The sequence below is a fragment of the Strigops habroptila genome, chromosome 2, assembly GCF_004027225.2.
Source record: "Strigops habroptila isolate Jane chromosome 2, bStrHab1.2.pri, whole genome shotgun sequence".
NCBI lineage: Eukaryota > Metazoa > Chordata > Aves > Psittaciformes > Psittacidae > Strigops > Strigops habroptila.
The window spans coordinates 42312806-42340001 of record NC_044278.2 but is presented as its reverse complement, the minus strand read 5'-3'; the positions used below and the strand labels follow the sequence as shown (position 1 = coordinate 42340001).

Genomic DNA, 27196 nt, shown 5'->3' with positions numbered 1-27196 from the left:
TAATCCTTTTTAAAACCCCATTTTGTTCTGATCACTACCCTGGATATTTCATAGTATAGGAAATCACACCCACAAACTACACCCACTGCACAATAATGATCTACTCCGTAATTTTTCTGTACAGGAACATGTAAGTTATGACATTTTACTACAATTTATAGTGAATAATCTGACTCATGATGCCTCATTTTAAGGATTACTCAATCCTGAACAAATGAGCTAAAAATAAGTTGTTCACAGAGTTTTCTCTGTTTCTGCACTTGCTTGTCGTAACTTGTAAAAAGCAAACACCATCTAAGTAAGCTTCCTCCTCCCCCCTCCCATTTGACCTGAAAGAGGAAAAAGAACACCTAAACAACACACACAAACCTACAGGAAAACAGGGGTCTTGCTCAGTTCCTTTGTTTCTGTGAGCTCAGTAGATCTCATCACAGGGCTTGTCTCACTACAGCTACTAACCCCAAGTTATTTAACTGAAGCCACTGCTAAACTGCCATTCCTCATACAAACTCATTTACTGATTTAGCAATTAAGATGTTCTTTTGACGCCATCCACTGTATGTGCCCACTGTGTAAAGAGTGAGCATGAGTGAGACTGATGAAGCAGCAATATGGGTAGCCAGAAAAGGATGTCCTTTGAGCTGGCGTAGGAAATAAACACACCTAATTTTACAACAAAGTGTCAAAGTCCTCTAGCCGCACTCAGAACCAGATTGGAAGCAAAAAATGTGTTTAGATCAATGACCCAGAAGACAGACCTGCTCTGTGCCATGATGCCCTCTCTCTCATAATTAGAAGTAGGCACATATTCAAGACAGTTTTTTACGTTCTGGCTCCACACAACTGCTCCATAATGTGTCTGGGTGCCCAGAAGAGTCCACGCATCAGAGCTCCACCCCACAGCAGAAGGGGAAACATTTTGCATCATTATGCTTCTGACAGTTTGACAGGTGACTGGCAAGAAATTTCCATAACACATTCATTAGTAAAGTGCTCAACACATTGGGATTCCATAGGATTAAAAATTATGAAAATAAAATCATTAATTGAAACTTAATACGATATTTCAACTAAGGGGACTGTACGCAATGCTCTTTGTAAGGTTTCAGTACACTCCAACTTAGGTCACAGTATCTAACTGATACATTAAGACCTAAACTTTAAACAACAAACTTAAAAAGATCGCAATGATTTCTCTGAAAATTTTCCTTCCATACAGAGAAAAATGACCAAAACCAAGCCAGCCTAATGTCAGAAACCCCAAAGGCATGGCAGCTTTTTTCTCATATTACAGCCTAGCCAAGTACAGAAATTAGCTTGTGATGCTGCCTTTGAAAAAGTCTTGCAGATGGCCAGGCCCTTTTACACTAGCACCTAACCTTAGCAATTGTAACTCCAAAGGTAGGTATATGTCTCTCTCATGCTTACGGAAAACTCTTGCAAGGTAAAGTGGGCACCAGGAAATAACAACAGCTGCAAAAGAAAAACAAAGGCTCATCTAGGCTCACAGATTAATAGTTTACTTTTTCTTCTGTCCTCTTTTGTTTGCAATGTGTGCTTTGAATAAAGAGAACATCACTGGTTTTACCTTCTTCGTCCTCCCCCAGTGAATCAATAACAACTTATTTTTAGTTGAGCTTGAACTTGACTCTCTCAGAAATATGAAGTACTTTCAAAAACATTACTCAGAGTTGCCCTTAAAAAGTCCAACTCGTCTTTCCCACCTTTAACGTTTCAATTCACCACTGCCCAGAGCAAGGATCCAATCCAGGAGGAACAGTAATTTTTATGAGGTTTACTCTGTTGTTGTTTTTACTACCAAACAATAAAAGGAGAGCATATGACAGGGAACAGTACGCCAGAGGAGGTTTAGACTAGGTATTAGGAAAAATTTCATCATGGAAAGAGTGATCAGGTATTGGAGCAGGCTGTGCAGGGAAGTGGTGGAATCACTGTTCCTGGAAGTGTTCAAAAACTGTGTAGACGAGGCCCTCAGTGACATGGTTTAGTGGTGGTCTTGGCAGTCCTGCGGTAATGGTTGGATTTGATAGTCTTAAAGTATCTTTTCCAACCTAGTTGATTCTATCATTCTGTGATGACCAAACTTTTGCTTGCTTGTTCAGAAGCTACCAAAGACAAGTCCTACAAGCACTTGCTGTGGAAAGAAGCTTTCTCAGCTGCTTATGTTGTTTTTTAAAGGATGCTCAAAACACAAGTGACTTAAACGCAATTTAAGTTTGCTACAGTCACAGCCTATGACGCTGACAGTAAAGCTCCACTGACACCATAACTTTCACCAGAGCTTTCAAGTGGGAAAGTTCAGGTCCACAATTCCCCTGATGCTTGTTTTGAGCAAGTGCAGGAAACCAGCACCCAAAGCTGAGCAGTCTTTGTGCCTGGAAGCACTCTGTCACCAGCTAGCACTTAAGAAAATATCCAGACGTAGCCATATAGATAGATTGTTAATATTTATATCTTATGTGTGTGATAACTACATATATAGGTTATATATATAAAAAATATATTATTATTGGTAAGTCACAGATGGTTTCTATCGACAGACCAGGCAGGAATGAAAGCAAAGCAGTAAGCCACAAGAGTGTCTCTCAATCTCTGGAGCTGTTTAAACAATCAAATGACAGACAGCAGCGGGGGGAACCAAACCATAACCAAAACACAAACCCAACAGTTTCTGTAAGATCCTATTATTGCTTGGACTGAAGTGGGAAAGAGCACACACATGAAGAAAGGAAGAGGACCTGAAAAGGAGGGTGATTTTAGAGCTCTAGAGCTGTTCTGCTTTTCCACGTTTTGGTCACTTCAGTAAAAACAACGGGTACCCAGTTCAGTGTCAGGGGAACTGACAGAACACAGCATGGCTGAAAATACAGCACAAGTCTTTGAGTGGTATAAAGACAAAACAAAGTGAGAACTAACTGAAGAAAATCGTTTTTCCATGTGTTTCAGTACATATCAGCTTGTTGTCTGGAACAAAAACTGGGTTTACATGACTTGGTGACGTAACACATGGTCTTGTCACTTGAAGACGAAGTCATATTATAATGAGAGCTCACAACCCTCTAGAACAATGCAACAGCACGAATTACAGAAGCATCGAAACCAGAGGCAGAAGAGGAAGGGCAAAAAAGCTGCAAAAATATCAAGTGAGCTGACAAACAGGACCAGATCTGTCAGATATTTATATGTGGTATGTATGGCTCTGAAATACTGATCTTTAAGCAGTTCTCTGTAAATAAGTTGTTATCCTTTGTATAGAAAACTATAGCCCTTCAGTTTATACTGTTGCACAAAATCCTCAAGCTGCTATGGTTTGTCCATCCCTCCAATCTAAGGGCAGGTATTAAAGCTGACAAACTCAGCCAGTATTAAAGACAGATTGTGGAGGGGGGGGCAGAGGAGAAACTGCAATTTACTGGCCTAACAGTTCAGCTAGTTCAGCACTTTTGTAGGCACTAGAAGGCAAGTGTAGAAGAAATGTAGAAAAAGATCTCGCATGAATGATGATATTGGGCAGAGCAAAGGGACCAGTTACTCACACAGACTAGCTGAAGGCAGTGCAGGGCATTAGCCTTTGTAACTGCAAACCCCATTAATCAAAGTTTGATGTCACGTAAGGCTCCTCGGAAGGGTTTCAAACACATCATTCTAAAAGCTGCATAAAAGCATCAGCTGGTACGATTCTCTAAAAATTCTGCACATTAAGTTTAAGATAAACAAGGTTTGAGGGACACATCTTCCATTTCACTGTCACCTCCCCTGAAGATTTACAACCTGATAATATAAACATTAATACTAATTGCACTGATTTTTGTGTAATTACTTCTTGTGAGCAAAGATCACTCAAGCAAGCAAAACATTTTCAGAAGATAAAACCTTTCAAATATACCTGGCCTCCCAACAAGATCGTTACATTTCTACTTCTTCTCCCAAGTAGAGGAGAGGGTAGGAAAAAAGTTTTCCACTTTATATTGAGATAAAGTATACAGAAGCTGAATAACTACTCCTGTTGTCCCTTATTAGGAAAAGGTTTTATCCTTCTGGAAATAAAAGATGTGAACACTGATTTTTACTAATGGTACTTATGTAGTTTTAGCAGAGGGCTTTCATCCCAACATCCTGAAGAGCTGGCTCCTTCAACAAGCCAGCTGCAGGATACCAGAATGCTATATACTGTAAACAGCATATTCGAAACCTTATCAGACTGACTTGCTGCGTGGAGGGGCTCCAGCCACAGTGTTTCGAAATGCAGCAGCAGAAGGTCCTGGAATTCATCTTTCTTGGCAGAACTTCGATGTCAGTTGATGTGACCTCAACTTGGCACGGGTTTGTGTTTCATAAAACCTTCAGAATATTAATATACCACATCTATTTCAATGACAAATTGCTGCACAAACATGAAGTTATGCACAGCTGTGGTACCTATGACTATCAAATTATGAGCAATGTAACAAATTAACACAAGCCAAGAAGAGCCACCCATATCTTGCTTGACTATTTGCAAGAATCCTTTGTGTAGCAACAGGAAGATGATAATATGAATGTCACAAAAACAAAAAATAACAACTTTTGTTCTGGCATGGTTTCACCAAATGGGTTACATATGCTGTAACAACAACTCAAGAATAACATTTATATTTGCCTTCACTAGTTAGGGAATCTAGCTGCCTAGTACCACAATAAGAAATACACATACAAAACCAACTCAATTCTTCCACCAATTGGCTACCAAATTAAGACAGAAGTCCCAGAATCTATCTTAGAATGCTTTGCCGATTTTAGTACACAGTAGTTAGAAGTATTTCTTCTTCTTGACACTTCTGCTTCAGTAAAAGCTCCAATAAAATGCAACTTAAACAGAAATCCTTTTGCTGGAAAAGGCAATACTGATTTGGTAGCTCTAGCCATCTGTGTGAAAGAGAGAGTACTTTTTTGCACTAGTACAACCACACAGCATTAGAGACAGGCTCAAAGTTTTTCTAGGGTAGACTTCACCTCTCACATCTCATGTTAGGGACATACCAGTGCCTACATGTATAAAAAGAGGCAGAGGTTTTCATTATTAACTGTGACTGACTGCATCCTTACCGAACATCACATCTTTAAAAACCCCAAAACAATTAAACCAAAAGGAAAAAAAAAATACAAACTCACTCCTACACCCCCCCCCCAAAAAAAAAAAAGAATTCTCTACTACATATTTTATACTGCTTCACCAATGCAGACTGAAGGAAGTTTCAGAGCAGACTTCTTCTATTAGAGATATTTGTCAGTGCACATTCTAGTGATTTCTAAAGCACGTGACTTTTGACAACTGCTGTTCAGCTTCTCCAGACACTGGGGAGACAAAACCCTCTCTTTAATAACTTCAGAGGACAAACACAATGAGGCTGTAGGTTGTATGCTCCAGTGGTAAGGGATCACTGAACATCTGAAATTCAGGCAATTTCACCAAGTGCATAGAGCTTCTTCATCTGAGTCACTGGATATCCGTACTTTGCCTAATCCATCGAGTTAAACGGCACCAGTTAACAGTAACGATACCTGAACTTTAGGAGGAAACCATTCAATGGCATTTTGCTCCTTTGTGCAAGTATCATATTTTGGCAACTAAGGGGTGTGATTTAAAGATTCTGCAAGGAGGAAGAGAAAGAAGTCTGTTTACTTAGTGGTCTCTGCAATTTTGCCTGTCGTTTGTTTTTCTGCTGAGGTAGCAAGTGCTTGCATAAGCCTTACAATAAGATGAAAGCTTCAAAAGTTTTTGCCTTCCAATAACAACCATGTGTTTCCTTTTGAAAGCCTGGGACACAATAAAATAAAAAGCTCAGCTAATTTTTACTCATGCTGTCAGTTTGTCTTTCTGAAATATTTTAACGTTGCCTATTTTTTGTGATACTTTTTGGCAGCCTAGGTTTTAGGAAAGGTACAGTGCAATTAATTAACCTTTGTTTATTCAAACAGCTATACAAGTACAGTTACTGAAGCACCTAGGGCCAATATGGGATGAGTATTCACTGATGAAAGTGTCCACTCTCATAAAACTCAGCAACTGAGCTGAGCTTGTTTGGAACTAGTCCCACACCTAGACCTACCTAGGAAACTTGGTTCCATACCTTCAGTCTGTTCAAGTGCAACTGCCTCTCCAAAACAGATGTTTTGGATCTAGCTGCCTAAAGGCTAGATCCCCTTTATGTTTTAGGCCTGTGGGTTGAATACACCATGTTCTGGTCAGATATGACTTCTGGCTTACAAAAACACAGTGTGAACTACTATCAGTCATGAGTTATGGCTCCATCAGGAAGTCCACAGCAAAAGACTAAGACTTTCTGCTGGTTCAAAGTTGTTTTCAAATCTCCTGTTAGTTTTGCCATATTTAAAAAGCTGTCTGTACACAGTTCTGCACAACTGGCTCTAGGTGGCCCTGCATGAGGAGGGGGTTGGACCAGACGACCTCCACAAACCCCTTCCAATCTCAACCATTCTGTGGTTTTATGTAGGAATATATATATTATATCTTAAAAATCTAATATAAATTCTTAATATACACTGCTTTAACACACAAACATATAAGCAAGTAGCTTGATACCAATACAAACACTAACTCTAAACCACTTCATGTACACTGAATAATATTACTTAAATATAGTACAACTACTTTGTTGACTACAAATGAACTACGGAAAAGCACACTTGCTCTGAACCTAAATTCAGATTTAAAGTAACCAAAGGCACAGATGCCTTAAAATGGTAGTATTGTATAAGCATGGACCACAGGAGTGCTTGGAAAAAGTCTTCCCTTCTCTGGTAAAGTATGCAGGGAAATCCTACTGTACCACCGATGCTTTGTAGGGGGAATAATGAAAGCTGCTCTGTTCTAAAACTGAAAATAAGCATGCAGACATTCACTTAGTTGTGTTAACAATGTTCATTCAAAAATGCTGTTTTAAAGAAACCTCAGTGCTTGCCAAACTCTAGAAAACAAAGTCACAATGTTAGCATTTGCTCTGGCATCAGATGCAGGCATCTCTAAGGCAAGACATCAGTCTGCTTAGTATAACACAGAACAGTAATGCCAGACCAAAATAAAACAAAATCATGTATGTGAATGTTAACCCTACCCCTCACACAGTGTTTAACAACTGAAAATCTAGAAAGCAGAAACTTTCAGCAATGACTGTGCTTGGTACCTCTCACCAGGATGACTGGTTCAAGGCAGATTCAAAAGAAACTCGATTTTTATTGGCAGTCTTCTGGATAAGACCCAATTAAACCAAAGATTCCTAAAATACAGCTGTAAGTATTAGACCACACAGCTAGTTATCTATGACTAAATCCCTAATAACTGCATATCCCTATAAACTGCTAGGTTTATGACTAGATAGTAACGTTTAACAGAGCAGCACACAATCATATCATCATGCCAGAGCAAATATTCATGAACATTCAAAGGAAAAAACAAAAAGGGAATAAACTGGAAACAAGAGTCTATTTTCTCTTTTTCAAAGAACAGATACTCAATGAAAAACGAGAAAGTTATTTCAGATTTTATGATGGAGCTTGTTGTCAAATAACTTTTCTTTAAAAAGTTTGTGGGTTTTTTAATTCATCAAGACCCTCGGAGCCTGATCCCTCGCATTACAATTGCAATACTCCCAACTTTCGTATTAAACACTTAGTAGATCATACTAAAGAAAACTTCTGAACAGTGTATCTGAAAGTTAAACTTGAAATAAGCTTAATATTTTTCCACAGCTTAGGGAGAGAGAATGAAATCTGTGTTCAGAAATAAAAGCTGAATCAGGGTGGGAAAAACCCCACTATTGCTCAATATTCTGTTTGAAAATGCAACAAAATTCAGAAATTAAGTTCCTCAGACTTCTTACCTTAGCACTTTTTTCCCCAGATTTCTTCTTCTTAGGATTATCCTTCCAAAGAGATTCTACAGCAATATATCCCTGTAGACTCCAGTCATACAGCTGTGTACCAGCAACCTTTGAAATGAAAGATATCAGAAAGCATGAACTTAATAATCTGGGAAATACTACCTTGCTTCTTATTTAAGTGGACGAAGTCTCAAAACATAAGATTTTTAACACCCTCCTGTTCAAGCTCAAGGTGTACAGCATTAAAAAACATCTTGAAAACAAATGACACATGAGAAATAAGACAACCCAATTTGCTAAAAAACCTGTCTGAAGACTACATGAAAATATATGTGTATAAAAAAGGGCTGGAAAGATGCTATACAGAAAAAATTCTGGTCTTCTTAGTACTCGACATTCTACAGATTTAACATACACAAACTATTTCTTAATTTGACGATACTCATTTTAAAGACAAAAATGCCAAACCTGCTTATTTTGTTGCTATTTTGCAATTTCACATTTTCACCGCTTTGAGAGCACAGTGAGAGTACTCCTTTGTTTCTTTTCATTTACTATTTAGAACAAATTTGCTGATAGATGGCTGTAACGAGTAACAAGCTATCACCTTGCAAATCAGACGACAGCTAGGAAAAACGGTGTTTGCTACATTACACCAACAGGTAATTTTATGACAGGAAGAATCCCCAAGTCTAATAAAAGAGTATCTCCTATCTCTTACATGATAGGAGACTGTAATATTCACAGCATCCTTTAAAACTCAAGAGTGTCAGGTTCTTACAACTTCAGACTCAGGTCAGTACTCACTTTCATATCACTGCCAGTTTTATTTATAATAACAGCAAAAATGGAGAATTTGCCCAACTAGACAGCTATTAAACTAAAAACTTATAAAATCGAGAAACAAGAAGGTATCACCCTATCTTCCACAGCAGGCAAAGCTGGAAATCCAAGACTATGAGAACAGAGCAAGCATAAATGGTGTTTCTGAAACAGTTCCTGAATGAGGTTTTTAAATTTCTTCCAGTCTCCAACAATTCGCTGCTCAGAGATTTCCTGAGCCAGAGGTGATTTCTATGTGTATAACAATGCTGAGGAATCTCCCTCCTATGAACTTGTTGCACTTCCTCTTGAACCGCATGAAAAGTTTTAGATCCACAACATCCCGTGCCAAGTAGTTCACTGCTGGGCACACACGGACTGAAAAATAACCACAGTAAAGGGGGGGTTTGTCTGCAATATGACTGAGGACACAGCTAGCAACATAAAATGAGAAACACTTTTCAGTCCTGGTAGGTTTGTACTGCTTACACCACTGGTCACACTATCTTCCCAGATGAGTCACAGGCTCCTCTGACTCTCAGAACTAGTTTGAAGTATTGAAAAATACAGTTCAAGATAGACTATATGCAGCAAATTCAAGTCAACAGGAACATAGGCAGGAAATTTTTATAACCATCCAATGCGTTCTATGGAGCAGAATTACAGTTACCAATTCTTTATCTACATCGCATGCTGGGAAACCAAGAATCTGCTGGCTTTTCTACATTTATGTTGTTAACAGAGTAGTCATAGTGCAATTTCACTAGCACTCCATTCTGCAGTAAACATGGATCAAGTGAGCCCAACTCCTTCTTTCCAATGCTCAGTTCCCGTAATTATGTCATGCTTTCAGTTGTGCCAGTACAACCAACGTATGCCTCATGGACTGAAATGGGCAAGGGATGAGGTGTAGGTTCAAGAGACACAGAAGTAACTTTGTCTGTCAACACAGAAATAAACTTACGTATTAGGAAGCTTTTCTTTCTTTGAAGAAAAGGGTAAGCATAACACACATTACTTCAGGAAATTTGAGAAGTTCTAATAACAAGGAACAAAAATTAATTCTAATGATTAAAAGGCTGATGTAAGTAACATTACAATGGAAAGTTTTTTCCAGATGGAAGATAAGCCACAGTAGATACAAAAATATTTAAATGTATTATGATGAGCTGGAGAGCAATATAGCTCCAGAACGCTACTTAAAGTTCCACTGGAACACAATAAATTTCAGCATTAAATTCAGTTCCCTTACCACAAATACCATCTGACCACTTGTTCAACGTCAAACAACCGGAAGTAGTACCAGCAGCGAGGAAATAAATCCCTTACAAATTTGAGATTTATTAGAATGATTATTAAAGCAGAAAAAATGAAATAATTAGTCTGTACATTTCTTCCATCTCTAGTTAGACGAGCAGTGTCTTAAAACTACTACCAATTACGATCTCTGTTGCTGTAATTTCACTTACAACTCATTTTAATTGAAAGAAAAAGGTTTTCTTCCAGAGAGGCTCATCAAGTGTTGTACCTTAACTGCAAATATGTTTTACTGTGTTTATTTCCAGCTCTGCAATGGACAGTCTTTAATAAAAGGTCAGAAAGAAAACAACAAAACCAAAAACCACAAAAAAAGGAAAACAACAAAACCAAAACACATGAAAACTTTTAGTTTTCTAAAGTATGTTCAAAATTGAAAGTTTACAAAATGAAGCAGTGACGAAACACTCAGGTGTGGAAGGAAAAAGTACATAATATAGAGAATAAATTTAAAAAATTAAAGCTTAGTTCCAGAATATTTCCTATACTGTTCTATTAATTTGGCAAGTGAGCTTTGCACTGCAGGCATCCCTTTCTAGGCTTTCATTTTATGAAAGGCCTATGAAACATTACAAAATAATTACTAGAGAAGAAAGTGCTTCCAATTTCAGATTAAAGCATAAAAATTCTGGATAGTAAGATATGACATGCTGAAAACTTTGCTTTTTTAAAGAACAGTGTGAGAGCAATTAGAGGAACCCAAACAGGATCTAAGATACCACTCTCTCCACAGAAGCTTCCAAACTCTTACATCCAGTGTCCTAACCAAGTCAACAAAGCTAAACGTATTCCAATCAAGTTTCAGGCTCATGGTCTCATATGTTTTGTTACAGCCAGAGTAAGAACTGTGAATTAATCAAAGGGCAATCACGCACTTCAAAGTTTTCATAAAATAAACAAAGAATTGTGAAGCTGTTAGTAACAAATCCACAGTTAAGATTGAACTGAGCTTCTATAAAAACGGTAACATCAGTTTGAACAATCTTCAATCACTTCCCACTTCATTGTTCAGAAGGCAGCTAGAATTTTAATACACAGTTTCCAACAGAAATGTCTAAGCTTCTTCACTTTTGATGGTTCAGTTGGTTTTTTCCCCCTGCTACTTGCATAATTTTCACTCCCTGAGAACAAGGCAACAGAACTGTCTGTATTTAGAGCATCTGAATCCTGGAAGCACTAAAAAAAGATTTGATCGAAGATGAGGGTATCGCAGTGCTGGCAGAGTTCAAACACAGTGCTTTTGACTTTCCCTAAATCAATGACCTTTCAGTTTTCAAAGAACATCGTATGTTCTTGAGAATGTTGTATTCACATCCTGACACCTCAGTGTCATTCACAAGTCACCAATAACCGGATAGGCAATTTACCAAAGCCTGGAATATAAAGAATTTCTGACACGCTAAATTATGTGCACTGTGAGTGGTTAAAAACTGGATTTGAAAAAGAATGTGGTGGAGAACTGAGGAATTGCCAGCACAACTGAGTGTAGACAGCAAGGCACATGAACTGAGATCAGCAGGGGTTGTAAGCAAATTGCCTGGTCTTTTCGGTTCTTTCTTTCACAGGAAACCCACTTGAGCAACTGTAAGTCAATATGTTTCTCATGTGTGTGAAACAACAAATGCATAAACAGGAAAGGCATCCAATAAGCAGCAGAATCCTTACCCCATTCCAGAACATGCATGCTATCTTAAAACTCTATCCAATAAAAAAGCAGAAAACATCAACAACGTTTATCTCAAAATGTTGTTCCTATGATTTCTCTGTAGAGTGTCCCTCCCCTTTTTTTATTTCTTCCTTTCTTTCAGACCCTGCTGTCATTTGCTTTCAAGATATTTCAAGCTTCCTTACCACTGTAAGTAAACATGCAAACTGTACTTACTAAGCATATTTATGTTGATTTATAATTACTTGAGGTTAGAGATTCAGAAAGGAATCATGTTCCTCAAACTGAAGAAACTACTGCAGATGTTAGAAAAGTCACTGAAAGAAACAGAGCACCTGATCATCCTTCAGTCTAGACTGCATGTTCTTTGACAAAGTAACTATTGTCTTAAGTGCCAAGCACACTGATGTGGCTTTCAAAAATGGATTACCAGTTAATTGGAAGGTAGGAGGCAATAATCAAAGCAAAAAACACTTCTCCAAAAAAAGGTATCATCACTGACCTTTGCGATCGCAACCGCTTGCTGAGGGTAATACATGGAGGTACCAATACCCATGAGACCTGCGGGATACACTAGCTTCTTTATTTTTGAGCCTGTTTCATAACAAAAAAACCCAAAACATTGTTAGAGTATATGTTAACTAAGACAGCCAAATGGTCCTAACCTTTTATTTATAATCAAAACAATTTTATTAAATACAGTTTAGCATATTTTCTGCTCAGTGATACTGGTTTCTTAAGAAACATGATTACTCTGACAAGTAATTATTCTTTTAACCTGTATAAAAGAATAATTTTATTAACATCTTTCCATAGTGAAAAGTACCTTACAACTCTACTTAGTGAAAACATAATTTATTTCATACTGAATATCGAAGTAGAATACTAATTAATGTAGTAGAAGCCACACTGAAGAGATATTTAAGAGAATGATACCAACTGATACTCCTTTCTAAACTAAAAGGAAAAACTCAGGCAAAAAAAAGGTTAGGATACCATTCTTTGATATGTCAAGGAGAACAAGAGACATTCCAATACAAACTTGCTAAGTTATCTTGACTCACAAATACTGATTTTTCCACAACTGCTCTCATGAGTAATTTTTCTTGATTCACTACAGCAATTTGCAAAGCATTTGAAAGTACTTTTAAAGTACTTCCAATTACGCTATATGCCTATTGGTCAGTCCCCAACTACATTTGAACATAATTTGGAACATTTTAATCAATTTGAATTCTCTGTTCAATCATACAAGTGTAAAATAATTTAACTGCCTGGAAAGTTCATCCTCTTATTACAGCTGGGAACAGGTTGAATATCCTGGCTGGCCAGTAACAACATGCATCACTGAATCAGCTACAGGGCATGCTGCAGTTTATCCAGTCAGAAAGGAACATAGAAGGGAGCAGGAGAAGGAGAAAAGCAAATAGTACAGGAGAAAAGAGGTCATAGATCAGGAGTCAGGATGCAATGGTTCTGTTCCTCACAGAACAATCTGTTCTATATGTGAAGCCATATGCACATCTAATAAAGGAATAATGAATTCTGAAGAGGAGATGCATGTTAGAAATGTTTCCACTAATACATGCTCATGATGAGATGAGAAATTTAGCAATAAACAAGAGAGATTCACAAAGTGATGTTGCTAGTGTTGTGAAGAACGGGTTTGGTATCAATCAGCTATAAGAAAGCACATAAAAGGCAAGCTTCATTGCATCTTTACAACTAGGAAAATTACACTTTTGTTGTAGTTTCTGGGAATGAGTAAATCTTCCTTAGTGATAGCTTATCAGTGTGCCTACAGTATCACTTTCAGAATAAATATAACAGTTGAAGATATTAATGCCTACCAGCAGGCTGCTACCTGCTGGAGATGCCCATCAGAGGAAGTTTAATACTTGAAGTTTAGGAATACTCTCATATCTATTCCAGTACTACTCAACAAGGTGCTTCCTTCCTCCCCCAGTGTGACCTTTGATTTCCCATAACCTGCTCAAGTGACAACCAGTGGCGGTTGTAATGGATGCTCAAAGTGGACTTGAGGAAGACATAACAACACAACAGCCAAGCGCTAATTCAAGCAATGCACTCACTTAACTGCAGTGCTGGTCAATATCTGACTCACAACAAACCTGGAATAAACTAACTTCTGTAGTCAGTATGCAAATATGACTGAGTCAATCACAAGCAGAGAGCAGCCCAAGAGCCCTCTGAGCTCTGGGCACCAGCAGGTTGCATGACAGGATCTCCCCTCAAGGAGGGACACTTCTCAAGATTACGCCTGCTGCAGAGATCTTTAGTCCTCAATACTGAGGGATTCCTTGCCATAACAGGTCCTCGGTAAGTGACTAATAGCTCACTAAACTTTGTAAGCTTCACTAAGGTTACATTTTAGACTGATTTTACACATATAAACCTTTAGGCATACACCGTTGACCAAGTCAGGGACTAGGACTGGATCTACCTGCACTTCCTGACTCCTCTGAGTAGCAGGTTAGAAAGCAAAGGGGTCCTCTCTGAACCTTGTGACTCCATGCGGGGTCTCCCTGACACATCTGACTTACCCTGTCCTCTATGCAGTATACCTTGTAATCCAGCATACCTTATCATTCAATCTTGTTGAACCACTGTTGCATTTACTACCAAACTTTGTTAAATTGCTGTTTTATATCAATAAACACATTGCTGCCTCTGTCTAACAAGTGTGCATCACAAGGTTAGAACAAGTTATGTTCAATGTCATTTCAAACCAAGCTGGATGGCTGCACAACATCCATGTGACTGAACTCTGAATATCATACCTTCTACTTAGTGGGCAGCTGTATCTTCAAGCGTTATGGTTAGAGCTGGAAGATTTTATCTATACAATTTTTTCAGTGAGACCAAGGAGGGAAGATGATACTTGGTTCTAGTTTTCTATAGCGTCAAAATTTAGGGGCACTTTCTTCTATCATTTGGATACTCTCTGGAAATAGCAGTCAGTATTGTAAACCAGACAAAATATAGATATTTTATACTATATATATAAAATATATAACTAATATAATAATATATATAATTTTATATATATAATACCAGACAAAAAGTTTTAAAATTATTCTAAAAGATTCACAAATCAGACATTTGTACTATGAGAGATTTTTATTTTTATTAAACTTGGAACCCTCTAACCTTTCAGATCCAGACTCAAGACTGCACTCCACTTCCCCTCCTGTTTTGTTACAATTGGACAGGCTGTAAGCTGCTTTCATTCATGATCACGTAACTTAAGAAGCAGGTATTTGAAGAGAAAGAAGTTCAAATGTGTGAAGTTGGAGGCCTTGATTTTAATTTTTAAGAGAGTACTGCTTTCATCATCTTCACTGCAAGATTGAATATTTTGAGGGCATATATTTACAGAATGCTTTCTGTTTCTACATAGCCCAGCAGACACTTCAAGTTTGTTCAACATGTACAGGCCCCCAAAAAGCGTATTTTTATCCAAAGCAAGTCCCACTGGGATTCAAATTCTAGAATATGATAGTTCATTTTCTAAAAGTTTTCTTCTTGTGTTATTTCATTACACTGTATTAAGAATATCTCAATACAAATACAAAATGCTTTTCCACAATTAACATTTCTTAAAATAATATTCATTTCTATGAAACCATAAATGTATTCATTTCTTCAACCAGCCTAAAGAAGTTAACTGTATCACTTTTCTATAGCACAAAACGTGCACGTACTTACAGTACACTCAGTTCACAAGCATTTTTGCTGAATATCAACATCTGCAGCAGTTCTGTGCCTGGATAAACAATACTTTGAAGGAACTTGAATACACAACTAATTGTAAATGTATCATAGTTCAGAAACCTCTGTATTTTACCATAATTTATTCCTCTGTGGTCTGATGGTTATGACACACCTTTTACTTGAAGTTTCTTTATAATTGGAAGAACATTGTAGAAACATGCTTGTACAGTTAAGTCAGATCTCACAATTAAAAACTAGTATCCAAAACCCTGCAAATGAATTATTTATCCCAAATCAAAACATAAGCAGTTCAAAAGGTTCCCACTTACCTCTAGCAAGAAACAATCCAATAATTCCAGCAAAACCTATCACACCAAGCCTTGGATAAAATCCAGCAGGGGGGTTTTGGAGAAATTCATAGCCCTCTGAAAAGAAGACAGAATAAAGTGCTTTAATGTAATGTGAAAGTGGTTTTGTGATAAGGAATCATCAATACATGCTGGCAATTGTTACAAAACAAAGAGTTATCAAAACACGTTTAACTATGATGCACATTTTAGATTTACTGGCATAAAATTCAAAGCCTTTGAGATCTTTTCTAGTGACACATGAATGAAACTGAACATCGTATTGAATTTACCAATTGTCATAGAAGCCTTTGCTCCCGGGCCATCTCTTTTGTTTCGCTCTTTTGCAATTCAACTGTATCTTTTTCAAATTAGTGATTAAAAAAAACAACCTTCGCAAAATGGATTGGAATTAGTTTCAATAAAACACTGTACAAAAAACAAATCACAGAACAGAGAAAAGACATAGATAAACAAAGCTCACTCCAAGATGGGAGTCTGATGGGTGAATGGAAGGGTATGTAAAATCTTCTGTACAAAGGAGTTCAAAGGACTGAGACTCTTAAGTTTAAGGAAAAGAGGTGCAGTATCTGAAATGAGCTCTAGATAGCATGCAGGCTCAGTCCTGATAAGCCTAAGGATGACAATATGCTTCCAAAACAAGAAAAAAAAAAGATACAAATTATTTTGGATTAATTCAAAATTCTTCAGAGATCCAAGGAAGTAAACCAAACCAAAAAGGCTGAACGTTACAAATGAAAGACCTAATGCTTGTGACAAATAATAAACACCGAGGAAGTTTCGGTTCCTAGGCTGGGCCAAGCAAATATTACTGGCTGGGGATAAATGGTGAGGCTTTTTTCCCTCCTTTTCCTGCATATTAATCAACAGAGATGGAGGTCTCAGATTTTAATTTGTTAGAAATATAGTATTATGACCTACAAAAGAAATTTAAATGGATATACAGTGCAAATAGTCCTAAATGCATTAGAAATTGTATCTAGAATGATGTTTAGTGGAACTCCCTTTTAACAGAAGATACAGTACAGTCCTGCATTTTAAATTACTAATTAAGAAAACTAAACTGATTTACCTCTACCATGCTCAACAGCTTTTTCTAATTTGGGCATAGCTTGGGCATAAAGATCCTAAAAAAAGAGAAAACAACAGTAAATAGATACCAAATGAGTAAAATATTTACTACAGATTGTAACTGACCTGATGAATAGAGGGGGGAAAAAAAAAAAAAAAAAAAGAAAAAAAGAAAGTGTTGGGTCCCTAAAACAACTTCTTTTTATTCCCACTTCCACCCTTCACTTAGGGGGCTATGCCTGCTCAATGTTATGTATGGCATAACTTACAGCTTTTTCTCAAAGTAGTCTTTGGACACAGATGAAATATAATGTCTCAAAACACAGAAGTCAAACTCAATATTTCACCAAGCTCCTGATCAGGTAGCAGAAACTGAGGATTATCTCAGGTTTCTCAGTGGCGTAGAGAAAAACATCACAAAAATACTTGAGCTGATGCAAAGAAAGGCAGTACAACTCCTTCGGAGCGCTTCACAGGAGCACACAACTCATCCTGCAAGGTGAGAAATTCCACTTCCCAAGAGACTGGGCCAACAAAATCTTAGATCTAAAATCAAGATCTTAGGCCAACAAACCTGCATTTTTGAAGTGACTTGGTAAATAAGATGTCCGTACAATGTACAAAGTAAATCAAAGAGCACTGCATCAACCTGACAAACTAGTTCTAGATTTATTTCAGACTGAAAATATGCAGGAAGCGATAGAATTCACGTTGCCTTTTATCAAAGCAGGAAAAAAATAGTTCTCAAGAGCAGCAATGCTGCTAATTCTCATTATGCTGATAATCCTTCAGAGACAGTGTAAGACTGTGTCAATGGGGGAACAAATTCATAAACCTGTATGCCCAAAGCTAAAGCAGAGGATGATCTCACAACACCGTTTGAGCTGTATCTGTGCAGAAGTGAAAGCATTTGTTCAGGATACTGTGTGGGGACATCATCTGCAGAACTTTCATTTCCTCACTGGCCAGAGTGACTTGAAAAACCCAACTTGTTATGAGAAGAAAAAAGTTAGCATATGGCACAACACAACTCTAAATAGATGTTGGGCAATGAAAAAGGAACATGGTCTAAAGACCCCAGAAACTGAGTCTGGTGATCTGTCACAGCTCACACATAACTGGCTCATTTCTACATCTGCGTTTTGAACTGACTTTCCACTACAGTTAAGAGAGCAATTTTGAAAAAGTAAAATGGATGTACAAACGTAACCAATTTTATCCTCATTATCCTGGGTTATGTTTTTAATTTTAAAGACAACCAAGACACACCCGAAGTATTATTTTCTTTAACATAGCAGGGGGTGGGGCTGGTGTTAAACCAAAACTACCTCTGACTAGAGCTAAGCAAGAAAGATGACCCCAAACCCATAAAGTTTACATGCCTGCTTCATAAAATGAGTCAGTAAACCACTGCCAGGAAATGGTTTGTTGTGTGCGAGGCAGAAGAGCACATCTTATGTAAATGATCACCACACAGACAAAAAAATAAAGTGAATAAGAAGACAACAGGACAGCAAGAGACAAAGCACTGTTCAAGGCTTACCTGCAGCCAGTCCAACTGGGCAACTAACACCGACTCAGATTTCCTTCCCAGTTACAGCTAACGCAGGCAACCAAAGAGAGTCCATGCATTTAGGAGGTGAGAGCTCTAACTATTCTATGGAAAATCCCCCTTCCCTTTTCAAACTGAAGTTAGTGCTCCTGCTGGTGACACTTCAGAGACACATGGCTAGACTGAGTAACCCTGGGTATTTCTGGAAAAACGTTTCAGTACTGTTAGAAGTTAGTACAACACAGAGCCTTTCTGCTTTTCTAGGCAGAAAGGACACACTGATCTGAACAGCTTGGCTTTTTATGGAGAACTGGAAAACCAGCTTGCGGCTTAAGAAGACGACTCACAACAGCCAAAGTCCGAAGTAGAGAATCATATGAAGCCAAGAGGCAACCAGCAGTCAAGGATGCCCTTGTTTCAAAAGTAGGCCTCAATATTTGCTGGGTCAGCAAAGAAACAAGAAAGCCATCATGAGAGTCTGCAACGTAATAGCAGTAATTTAGACCTTAATTACAAAGATCTTGATTTTCCTCTATGCTCCAGAGACTATTTTAGTATTTGATGACTTTTAAGAATAAACATGGTACCTAATAAAATAGGTAAGAAAAGGATAAGGTCTAGGGGCTAGGTTTGCCACTACTAGTGACAGGGGATTTTCTCTCTTCCAGAGAGCCATATTGCTTCCTTGAACATTCCAGTTCAGCAAATACTGATTTATTTTCTGCAAAGTTGTCCTCACTGCAACTGTAACAAAACACAACTCAGTACTGCTGCTCCAAAACACACTGCTTGATAATTTAAGGCCTTCTCTTTGACCATGGAAAATGCAAATTTAATCACTCTCTTGTCTTCCTGAGTGACAGGCTAATACCTAATCCAGATATCCCTAGATATCTTTAAGCTTAAAGTTTATTTCAGACAACAATTCTAAGCTTTAGTTAATTTTCTTTTAATTCTTTTGGATACAAGATGCAAAAAGCACAGGTTTATTTCAGCAAATTAGTAGAAAAAACCAACTGGGTTAGCATGAGAGGGGCTAAATATTATGACCCAAACTCTGGAAATTTTTAAGTCATGCAGCATTTTGGAAAATTAATTCTGTCGCTAAGAGAAAAATAAATCTCAGCTCAACTCTTATCCTGAACTCAACCACTACCAGAAGTGATATAAACCCATTATACCTGACACCAGGCTGTATATGGCTCCATAACATGCCGTAAATGCGAAACCCCCTCTTCCAACTGGGTTTGTGGATTCTCCACATACTTAGTCTCACAAGCTGGAGAGGAGTAGAGTGACAGCTGTGAATATTAGCAAACAAGAGGTTAAAACCAAAGGTGTAATTGTATAAGTAGGTCTTCAGGGCACAAACAGTCTAACCAGAAAACACCTAACACAGTGCCTACTACATAAACAATGCACAATAAAAATTCGGGCACAGCTGTGAGACAACCATTATGAGCAAAGTTTAATTATACACTATGATGAAGATGACTTCTAACTGCTATGCAATTCATCCATAGCTGCTGTATGATCCAAGTCACAGGTTATAAATTAATATTAAACGAGTTTAATAAGAACACAAAACATAATTGTGAGAAATGCTTCTGGTCTTCATCAGCACTTCTGGGTTTCCAGTTAACGTGTGAAGTGTACTAGAAATCACAATCGATCATTTTCTATATTTGCACAAGCCATCATTAAAGAGTCTAAGTAGCTTCTAACACAGGTAACATCCGATACAAATTTGTCTGTTTGTTCCTGAGCAGAAAAATGGTATGACATCCTAATGTTGCAGTCACTAACCACATCAGCAACTGACAGCATTAATAGCACCACGGGGCTAAGCGAATAGGAGCTGTGACATCCACCCAAAGACCAATGGGCATCTTCACACAATAAATACTAAACCACCATATTTAGGGTTTAGCGTAACAACATATTTATTACAATTACCTAAATATATTTAAAACTGTATTGCATTTAAAAATAGACCGAAGTCTATACTGTTGAAGATGAGCAGCAAAGTTTAGATCAAATCAAAATCTGTTAAAATTCCTAGCAGTTTATCATAGAATGGTTTATGTTGGAAGGGACCTTAAAGCTCATGGGCAGGGGGACATCTTCCACTAGACCAAGCTGCTCGAAGCCCCATCCACAGCTTCTCTGGGCAGCCTGGTCCACCCTCATAGTAAAGAATTTTTTCCCAACATCTAATCTAAATCTCCTCTGTCAGCTTAAAGCCATTCCACCTTCTCCTGCCACTACATGCCCTTATTAAAAGGCCCTCTCCAGTTTTCTTGTAGGCCCTCTTTAGGTACTGGAAGGCTGCTATACTGATGTTTAGTATAAAAAGCTTGTATTTTATACCACATTTAGTAGTTTATTATAAACTGATGCTTACCCATATAGTTGCATCAAAGCGTAGCTAGCCCTCTTTTCAGGGTAAGTTGGAAAACAGCTGTATCTCTGTTGTAATTAAAATAGCTGCTAATCATAACAAAATATATGACAGAGAATTTGTCAAATAATTCCATAGCTCGTGCAGCTGGATTTCCCATACTTTGAACGACAGGCATTTTAATTCTCATTTCCCTAGGAAATCCGGTCATCCCTGGCAATTATAGTCACAATCAGTTTAACTCTGATCCTGTTACACAACATAATAGCCATGTCTGGCACGAGGACAGAAGCATCAGAGATAAGGAAATTCCCACACATTTTATGAAACTAGACAGCTGAGATCCAGACTAACATACTCTGTGAATGGTAAGAAAGGCAGCCAAAACTCCAGGGCTCGCACATTCTGCTTTGCTGAAGCTGACGGGCAAGCCAATTATTCAGTACATATGTAACTTGAAACTGTTGCCTCATTACTGACTCACGCCAGCGGTGGTGTAGGGCACGCGACAGCCCAAGCTGAGCTTACTTCACTGGGGTGAAGCCAGGAGACCGCTGCAGCTACTGATCCTGTCACATTATGCCACTGAACTGCCCATTCAGACACATCCAAAAGACCTGAGTGTACACTCAGTTTCACCTAGTTTCACTGCTCATGTAACAACACTTTAGCTTGGGTTGAAGTACTTACAGTTTTTAAACAACTGCTGACTCTCATAGATACAAAGCTGTATTTAGTCATGAACTACAATATTAATTGTATTTTTTACTGTTGGAGACTGTTCAAAGCCTATGCAACAATGCTGGTGAGTCTATAGTTTGACAGGGTGTTTTAAGAATATTTTTAGAAACAAAACCTTGTGATTTTCAGTTTTACAGGAGAATATATATGAAATTTTATTAGAATGTGCCAACAGTACTCGTAATAAAAAAATACATGGTGTTACCTGGATTTAAAAAAACAAAACAAAACAAACACACAACCAAAACCAAAAAAACCCCTGCGGATGTGAAATATGACCACAAGTAAATCTACAAACATCAAAAGGCAATTTCTGCATGAAGAACAGAGGTCTTTAGTGTAGAAAAATACCCTGCTCACAAACAAGCCTGATGCTATCAGAGAGGGCATCAAATGCAACCCTCAGGTAAAAGAAGCAAAACTATATTGACATCTCTGATACCAAAAACTGAGAAGCCGTTTTAAAGGCAAGAATACAAAAGGTGAAGAGATGCAGCCAAATGCTTTCACGCATCAAAATACAACGTCTTTCAGAACTCCACAGATATTTCCATAGAGACAGAAGAGCACTAGGGCTCTAACCACACTTACCTCCTCAATTTTCAGCAACTCCTTTTTGGAAGTCTCTTTCTCTGAAGAAGCAGCATAAATCTGGATAGAGAACAAGCTCAGGCTAACAGGGGTAGCCCCGAGCCGAATTACCTGGAAACATTACAGAAAGACATGTAAATAATTAAATTCAGACAAAATGGCAACATGTTTGAACACATCCATTTAGACAATGTTTATGTCCCCACATATGGTAATAAGTGATATATTAAGATGCTTAGGAGTTCAGAGAAAGGGGAGTTTGTGGTACACAATCTTAATGCCCTCAGGACACCCAAGTGATAACACCTAAATTGTTCGGATGGTATGTGGAAAAGCCTAAGGCTAAAGGAGACAGCAGATATAAAAGCTAATCTCATCAGTTTTCATCTCACAAAAACATCTTCTGTTTTGTCTCACTTGAAACAGGATTTTCATTAGCTTTCTCAGTACAGATACTAACAACATCATATTCATATTTTAAACAACTTTGTGAATGTCCATAGTTAGAACCCAGAAATTCAGCATCTAGATTTAGGGGGAAAAAAAAAAAATAAAAAATTACACCTACACTTGAAAGTATCAGAACATAATCACTGTTCTCTAGGAATTTTATGAATGTCTTCTACTTTTCTGTGAAAAAGATGAATTACAGTTCACCGTGACAGATGCTTCATTGGTTTTTAATACAACAGATTCAATGCAGTTACACAACACAGCCAGCACGAGTGGATATCATTCTTCCGACACTCAGGGCTTACACTAAAATGTATTTCTTAACAGGGTAGACTGCTTTAACTGAAAAAACAAAAGATAAAAATCTTAGTTGTGTAGCGAATCAAGAATGCACAGAAAGCATCTTCCAACACACACACATCCTTATTAACAGCAGCATTTAACTCAAGAAACAGCAGTTCAAATGGGAAACCTTTCAATGTCCCATTTCTGTTACTGCTCAGACAAAAGCGTGTGGAGTCACAACAGCCTGTGTTCTGTTGTATCAGGTTACAGCATGAGTATCCGACATCAGATCTACAGGATACAGCACGAGATCTAACAGCCCGTGGCCACCAAAGCAGAGCAGCGTGGCTGTGCTGGCGGCATCGGTTCCCAGAAGTCCTGCTGCTCACCTTGCCCTAGCTCTGGTGGCCGGACGCTTCCACCGCGAGGCAGTTCACCTCGCCACTTTGGCAAAAGATTAATCCTGAAAGAGAAGCAGAGAACTTTCTGCGGGCTTAGTAATTGAACCCACCCATGAAAGAGGCTGACAAGCACCAGAGGAACCGTGCGGCCAGGGAAGAGGGGATGAAAAAGGAGAAGGCAGCAAGCCCTCTTCCTTTTCAGAAATAGTAAGGGTACATTACATTGACCTAGCTGCTTGTGAAACTGAAGCCTTGGTCAAACCAATACATTTTTCATGCTGTTATGACGGTAACTGACCTATCCACAGGACAATTACTCATAAACTTAGTTTCTGTCCACTGCAGAACTGTTACAAAATAGCTTTGAAGTTATCCAGACTACATGCTTATTCTGTACAGGTCAGCACTTGCAGCTTAAATTTCTTCCACTGCTTTGCAGATGGAATATTTATTAAACACAACCAAGAGACTCCTCAAACTCAAAATTAGACTATACAGTTGTCAGACTTCTTGAAAATGTTCATTTATGTGTAGAGAAACAGCACACAAGAACTAGGTCATAGGGTTGCTTTTCAGAAAGACATAAGGAATCTGATGGATCAGAAGGTACAGAAAAACTTGCTTAAAATTGAAGTTTTTCCTTATTTGAATTTATGGACTCATTATTACAGCACTATAATGAAACACCACAATGACAGGATCAGCTGTTCCACAGCCAAGGAAAGACACAAATGATCTTTAATAGTGTTTGCTTAAACAAAGACTTTTCACATACTTTCATTACCAAGATAAAAACATGAACACCACTAACCATTAAGAGCTGTAGAATCTATTTCCTCAATCTTTCCTTTTTTTCCAGTGCAAAACTGAAAAGGCAGAAATCTAAATGCATTTTCATTCTGAAAAATATTTTCAAACACTGTAAATGGTGCTAAATGTCACCAGCAGAAATAGTAAATCCAAATGCTTTAAATATTTGAGATATTTACATAAAGATGCAAACAGCAGAGCTTAAGAACAGAAGCACCTTGATTTCACAAACATATCAGTGATCACAGAACAACTTGGACTGAAAACATCAACTGTTCATATTACCAAAACACTGAAGCACAGACATTTTCCCAAGGTTCCACATTTACACTTTAAACAAAAGGAAATTAACCACCAAAAGTGCAAGATGAATCTCTCCTTAATGTGCTGTTTAAGCTATGCTGCACTGGTCCACTGCACCAGCTAAGTTAAGGACAGATACAACCAGTACAAAGGCACTGTATAAACACACATACTGAAAGGTTTATTTGGTATGAAAGATTAACCATTTTACTTTTCGTTTCCAAAAGTCACTTTAGGATCTCATTTCTTAATTCCATCTTAACCATGCATTACTAAACCCACTGGTTCAGTAAAACAGCTTGATTGAGTCTGCCTGTCTTACAGCTGTTCAGCTGTGCCAAAAAAGCAGAGCCGACTTTCCTTTCTCTAGGCAATACTCTGCATTTACTTTAAGTAAAATAAAGATACTGAATTCCTTTCTCTAGTTGAAGAATTCACCTTTATCTGTAGACACCAGATCACTTGTAAGCAAAATCTGCCTGAAAGTTGGGGAGAAGACTATCATATTTCATCTTCTATTGTCTTGCTTCACTGTCTTTCTCAAAGTTCTTGTTTCTTAACTAAAAAATGCCTCTAGGAAGAATAAATCCTGTATTAGTTCTTAATACGGACAGGGGAATGGAGAGCTAAAGATTAACCAGAACTTGTCTTTTTCCCTCTTGCCTGTGGCTTCTCAGTTCACTTGTTACCGTTACTGTAACCCTGTCAAAACCAGGGAAAGGAGGAACAAAAGGAAAAAAATCCCTAATCATACTTTTGTGAAGGCTGATATTTGCCCTAATGGATGAAGCTGCTTCATTTTTCTCTTTTTCTATTCTTCCTCCCATCTCTCAACCCCAACTAAAACAACAAAAACCCAGACTCCTGATCCCTCCTGTTCCCTTAAGGACAGATATCAAGGACAACAATCCTCCTTCCCCTTTTGCTCTAGAAGCAAAAAATTAGGTTGGTCTGAAGCACTGAAATCTGCTTAACCTCAATGGCTGTATAAAAGCAGTAATATTATACACAGTACCCAAACCTACAGGTCCACACATAACCCCTTTAATGACAATTCAGTATTGCCTATGGAATTATCAACGAGACTGAGATAAAATCCTTACATAAAGATTTCAGCATTGTCCCAACATTAATATATACATTAAAAAAGTTGTGACAAAAGACTGCTCAATATCAGTATATTGATATATTACCAATGTTTGACCAAAAAAACCCAAAAAACAAAAAAGAGAAGAAATTTCGAGAATCAAGTGTCACCAGTTCCAGTTTGACTGAAACACACACCTTGCTTTTACACTGAAGGGAGATCTGGGGCTGTTCTTATCAGAGACAAAGACTTTTGAGACAATTATCTGACTTAAACCCAGGGCGGCCACCTCGCTCCTTTCCACAGATGTAGCTGACAACCCGCGCACGCTAAAGAGAGACTGAAGCCCGTCACAACTGTACAAATCCAGCACCATTAACTCACAGCTCCGTGCCGCCGCACCCGAGCAGTAACTTTGAGTAACCACATGTGGTCCCCACGTGTGCCTTTCTGTGCAACACGGACAGGGCACGCAGTTTTAAAACGTTAGAACGAGGGGCTGTGTAGCTGCTACATGAGTAAATCCGACCGCTTGTGGGAGATACACACAGGACTCCCGGGGCACGGCCGCCGCCTGACAGCAAGGATTTTAGGACGGCTTTAGCTGGAACGCGAAACCACTCGCTGGTAACACCACCAAGGCTCTTCGTTACCGCGCGTCGCCAACCGAGCGACAACAACCCGCCTCAAAGCGGGCGGCGGGAGGAACTGGGGTCCCTCCGGGCCGGAGCCCCCCCACCCCGGATGCCGCCTCAGCGCGGGAGCTCCGGCCGCGCCCCCGGCCCGCCCCCTGCCGGCCTCGCCTCGCCTCGCCTCGCCTCGCCCCGCCAGGCAAGGCCGCCTCCAGAGCCGCGGCCTGTCGGCACTGCCGCTACCCCGCCGCTGCGCGGCAACCGGCGCGTCCCGCCGCAAGGCCCCGGCCCGGGGCGGCGGCGAGGCCTGAACGGAGAGGCCGCCGCTTGCCTCGGCCGGGGCGGGAGGGCCAGCAACGGAGGGGGGCGGCGGAGGAACAGGCGGGAACGCCAAGGGCCGAGAGGGCGGGCAACGGCTTCCTCACCTTGAACATGGCGGCGCCAAGCGGGCGGTGAGCACCAGCCGCGTCGCGGGGCTATGACGCCAGAAAAAGCAGCCCGCTGGGGAGGCGGGGCCGCTTGAATGAGACCGCACGGCCCGCGCGGCCCCGCCCACCGGCGGCACGGTAACCTGGCAACACTGCGGGGGCGGGGCCACACGGCGCGGGAAAGCCGCGCCCCTCCGCGCGGGCAGCGGCGGCGGCCGGGGAGCGGGGAGCGGGGAGCGGGGCGGCGAGGGCCGTGCGGGGCCGGTACAAGGGTGATCGTTATAAGGGGCTTCGGGAGAAGAGAAGGCCCCGGGGAGACCTTGGAGCAGCTTCCAGTGCCTAAAGGGGGCTGTGTTAGGCGGGTCTAACAAGGAGGAATTGGTCCGTGGTGGCCCATCCCGATAGTCTACAATGTGTGCGCGCGGCAAAGAGCCAGCGAGGCCACCCCTCCTGGTGCAGGCTGGCCCCTGCGCCAGGCTGAGTCTGCGCCTTCGAACAGACACAAGCGCAGGGTTTGGGAGAGATCGGGGAGGTGGATCCAACCACCACTGAGGGCGACGTTACCTCCGCGGGGACGACCGCTAAAGTAGCGCCTGCCACCCCATCTCTTCACGATGCACCCTGGAGCTGGC

The 27196-nt window shown here is 39.5% G+C and overlaps 1 protein-coding gene across 6 annotated transcripts in view; it reads right to left on the bottom strand.

Annotated features, from left to right (window-relative positions):
• APOO (apolipoprotein O) overlaps positions 1 to 26681 on the bottom strand; it is a 45443-nt gene extending 18762 nt beyond the window's left edge. For 4 of the 6 annotated variants that reach the window (XR_003989256.1, XM_030470860.1, XM_030470846.1 and 1 more), the window contains exons 1-7: positions 26562 to 26681; positions 22166 to 22276; positions 19614 to 19733; positions 16882 to 16936; positions 15771 to 15866; positions 12209 to 12300; positions 7902 to 8009 (exon numbers count right to left, since the gene is read on the bottom strand). Coding sequence is in view for 4 of the 6 variants with exons in the window: in XM_030470860.1 (XP_030326720.1) it covers positions 7902 to 8009; positions 12209 to 12300; positions 15771 to 15866; positions 16882 to 16936; positions 19614 to 19733; positions 22166 to 22276; positions 26562 to 26570 (591 nt within the window). In the remaining 2 variants the exon portion in view is untranslated. Of the gene's footprint in view, positions 1 to 7901; positions 8010 to 12208; positions 12301 to 15435; positions 15494 to 15770; positions 15867 to 16881; positions 16937 to 19613; positions 19734 to 22165; positions 22277 to 24115; positions 25587 to 26561 lie in introns of those variants that run through there. The other 2 variants (XR_003989257.1, XM_030470870.1) reach the window with 2 other exon arrangements.
• Positions 26682 to 27196: the final 515 nt, after the last annotated feature.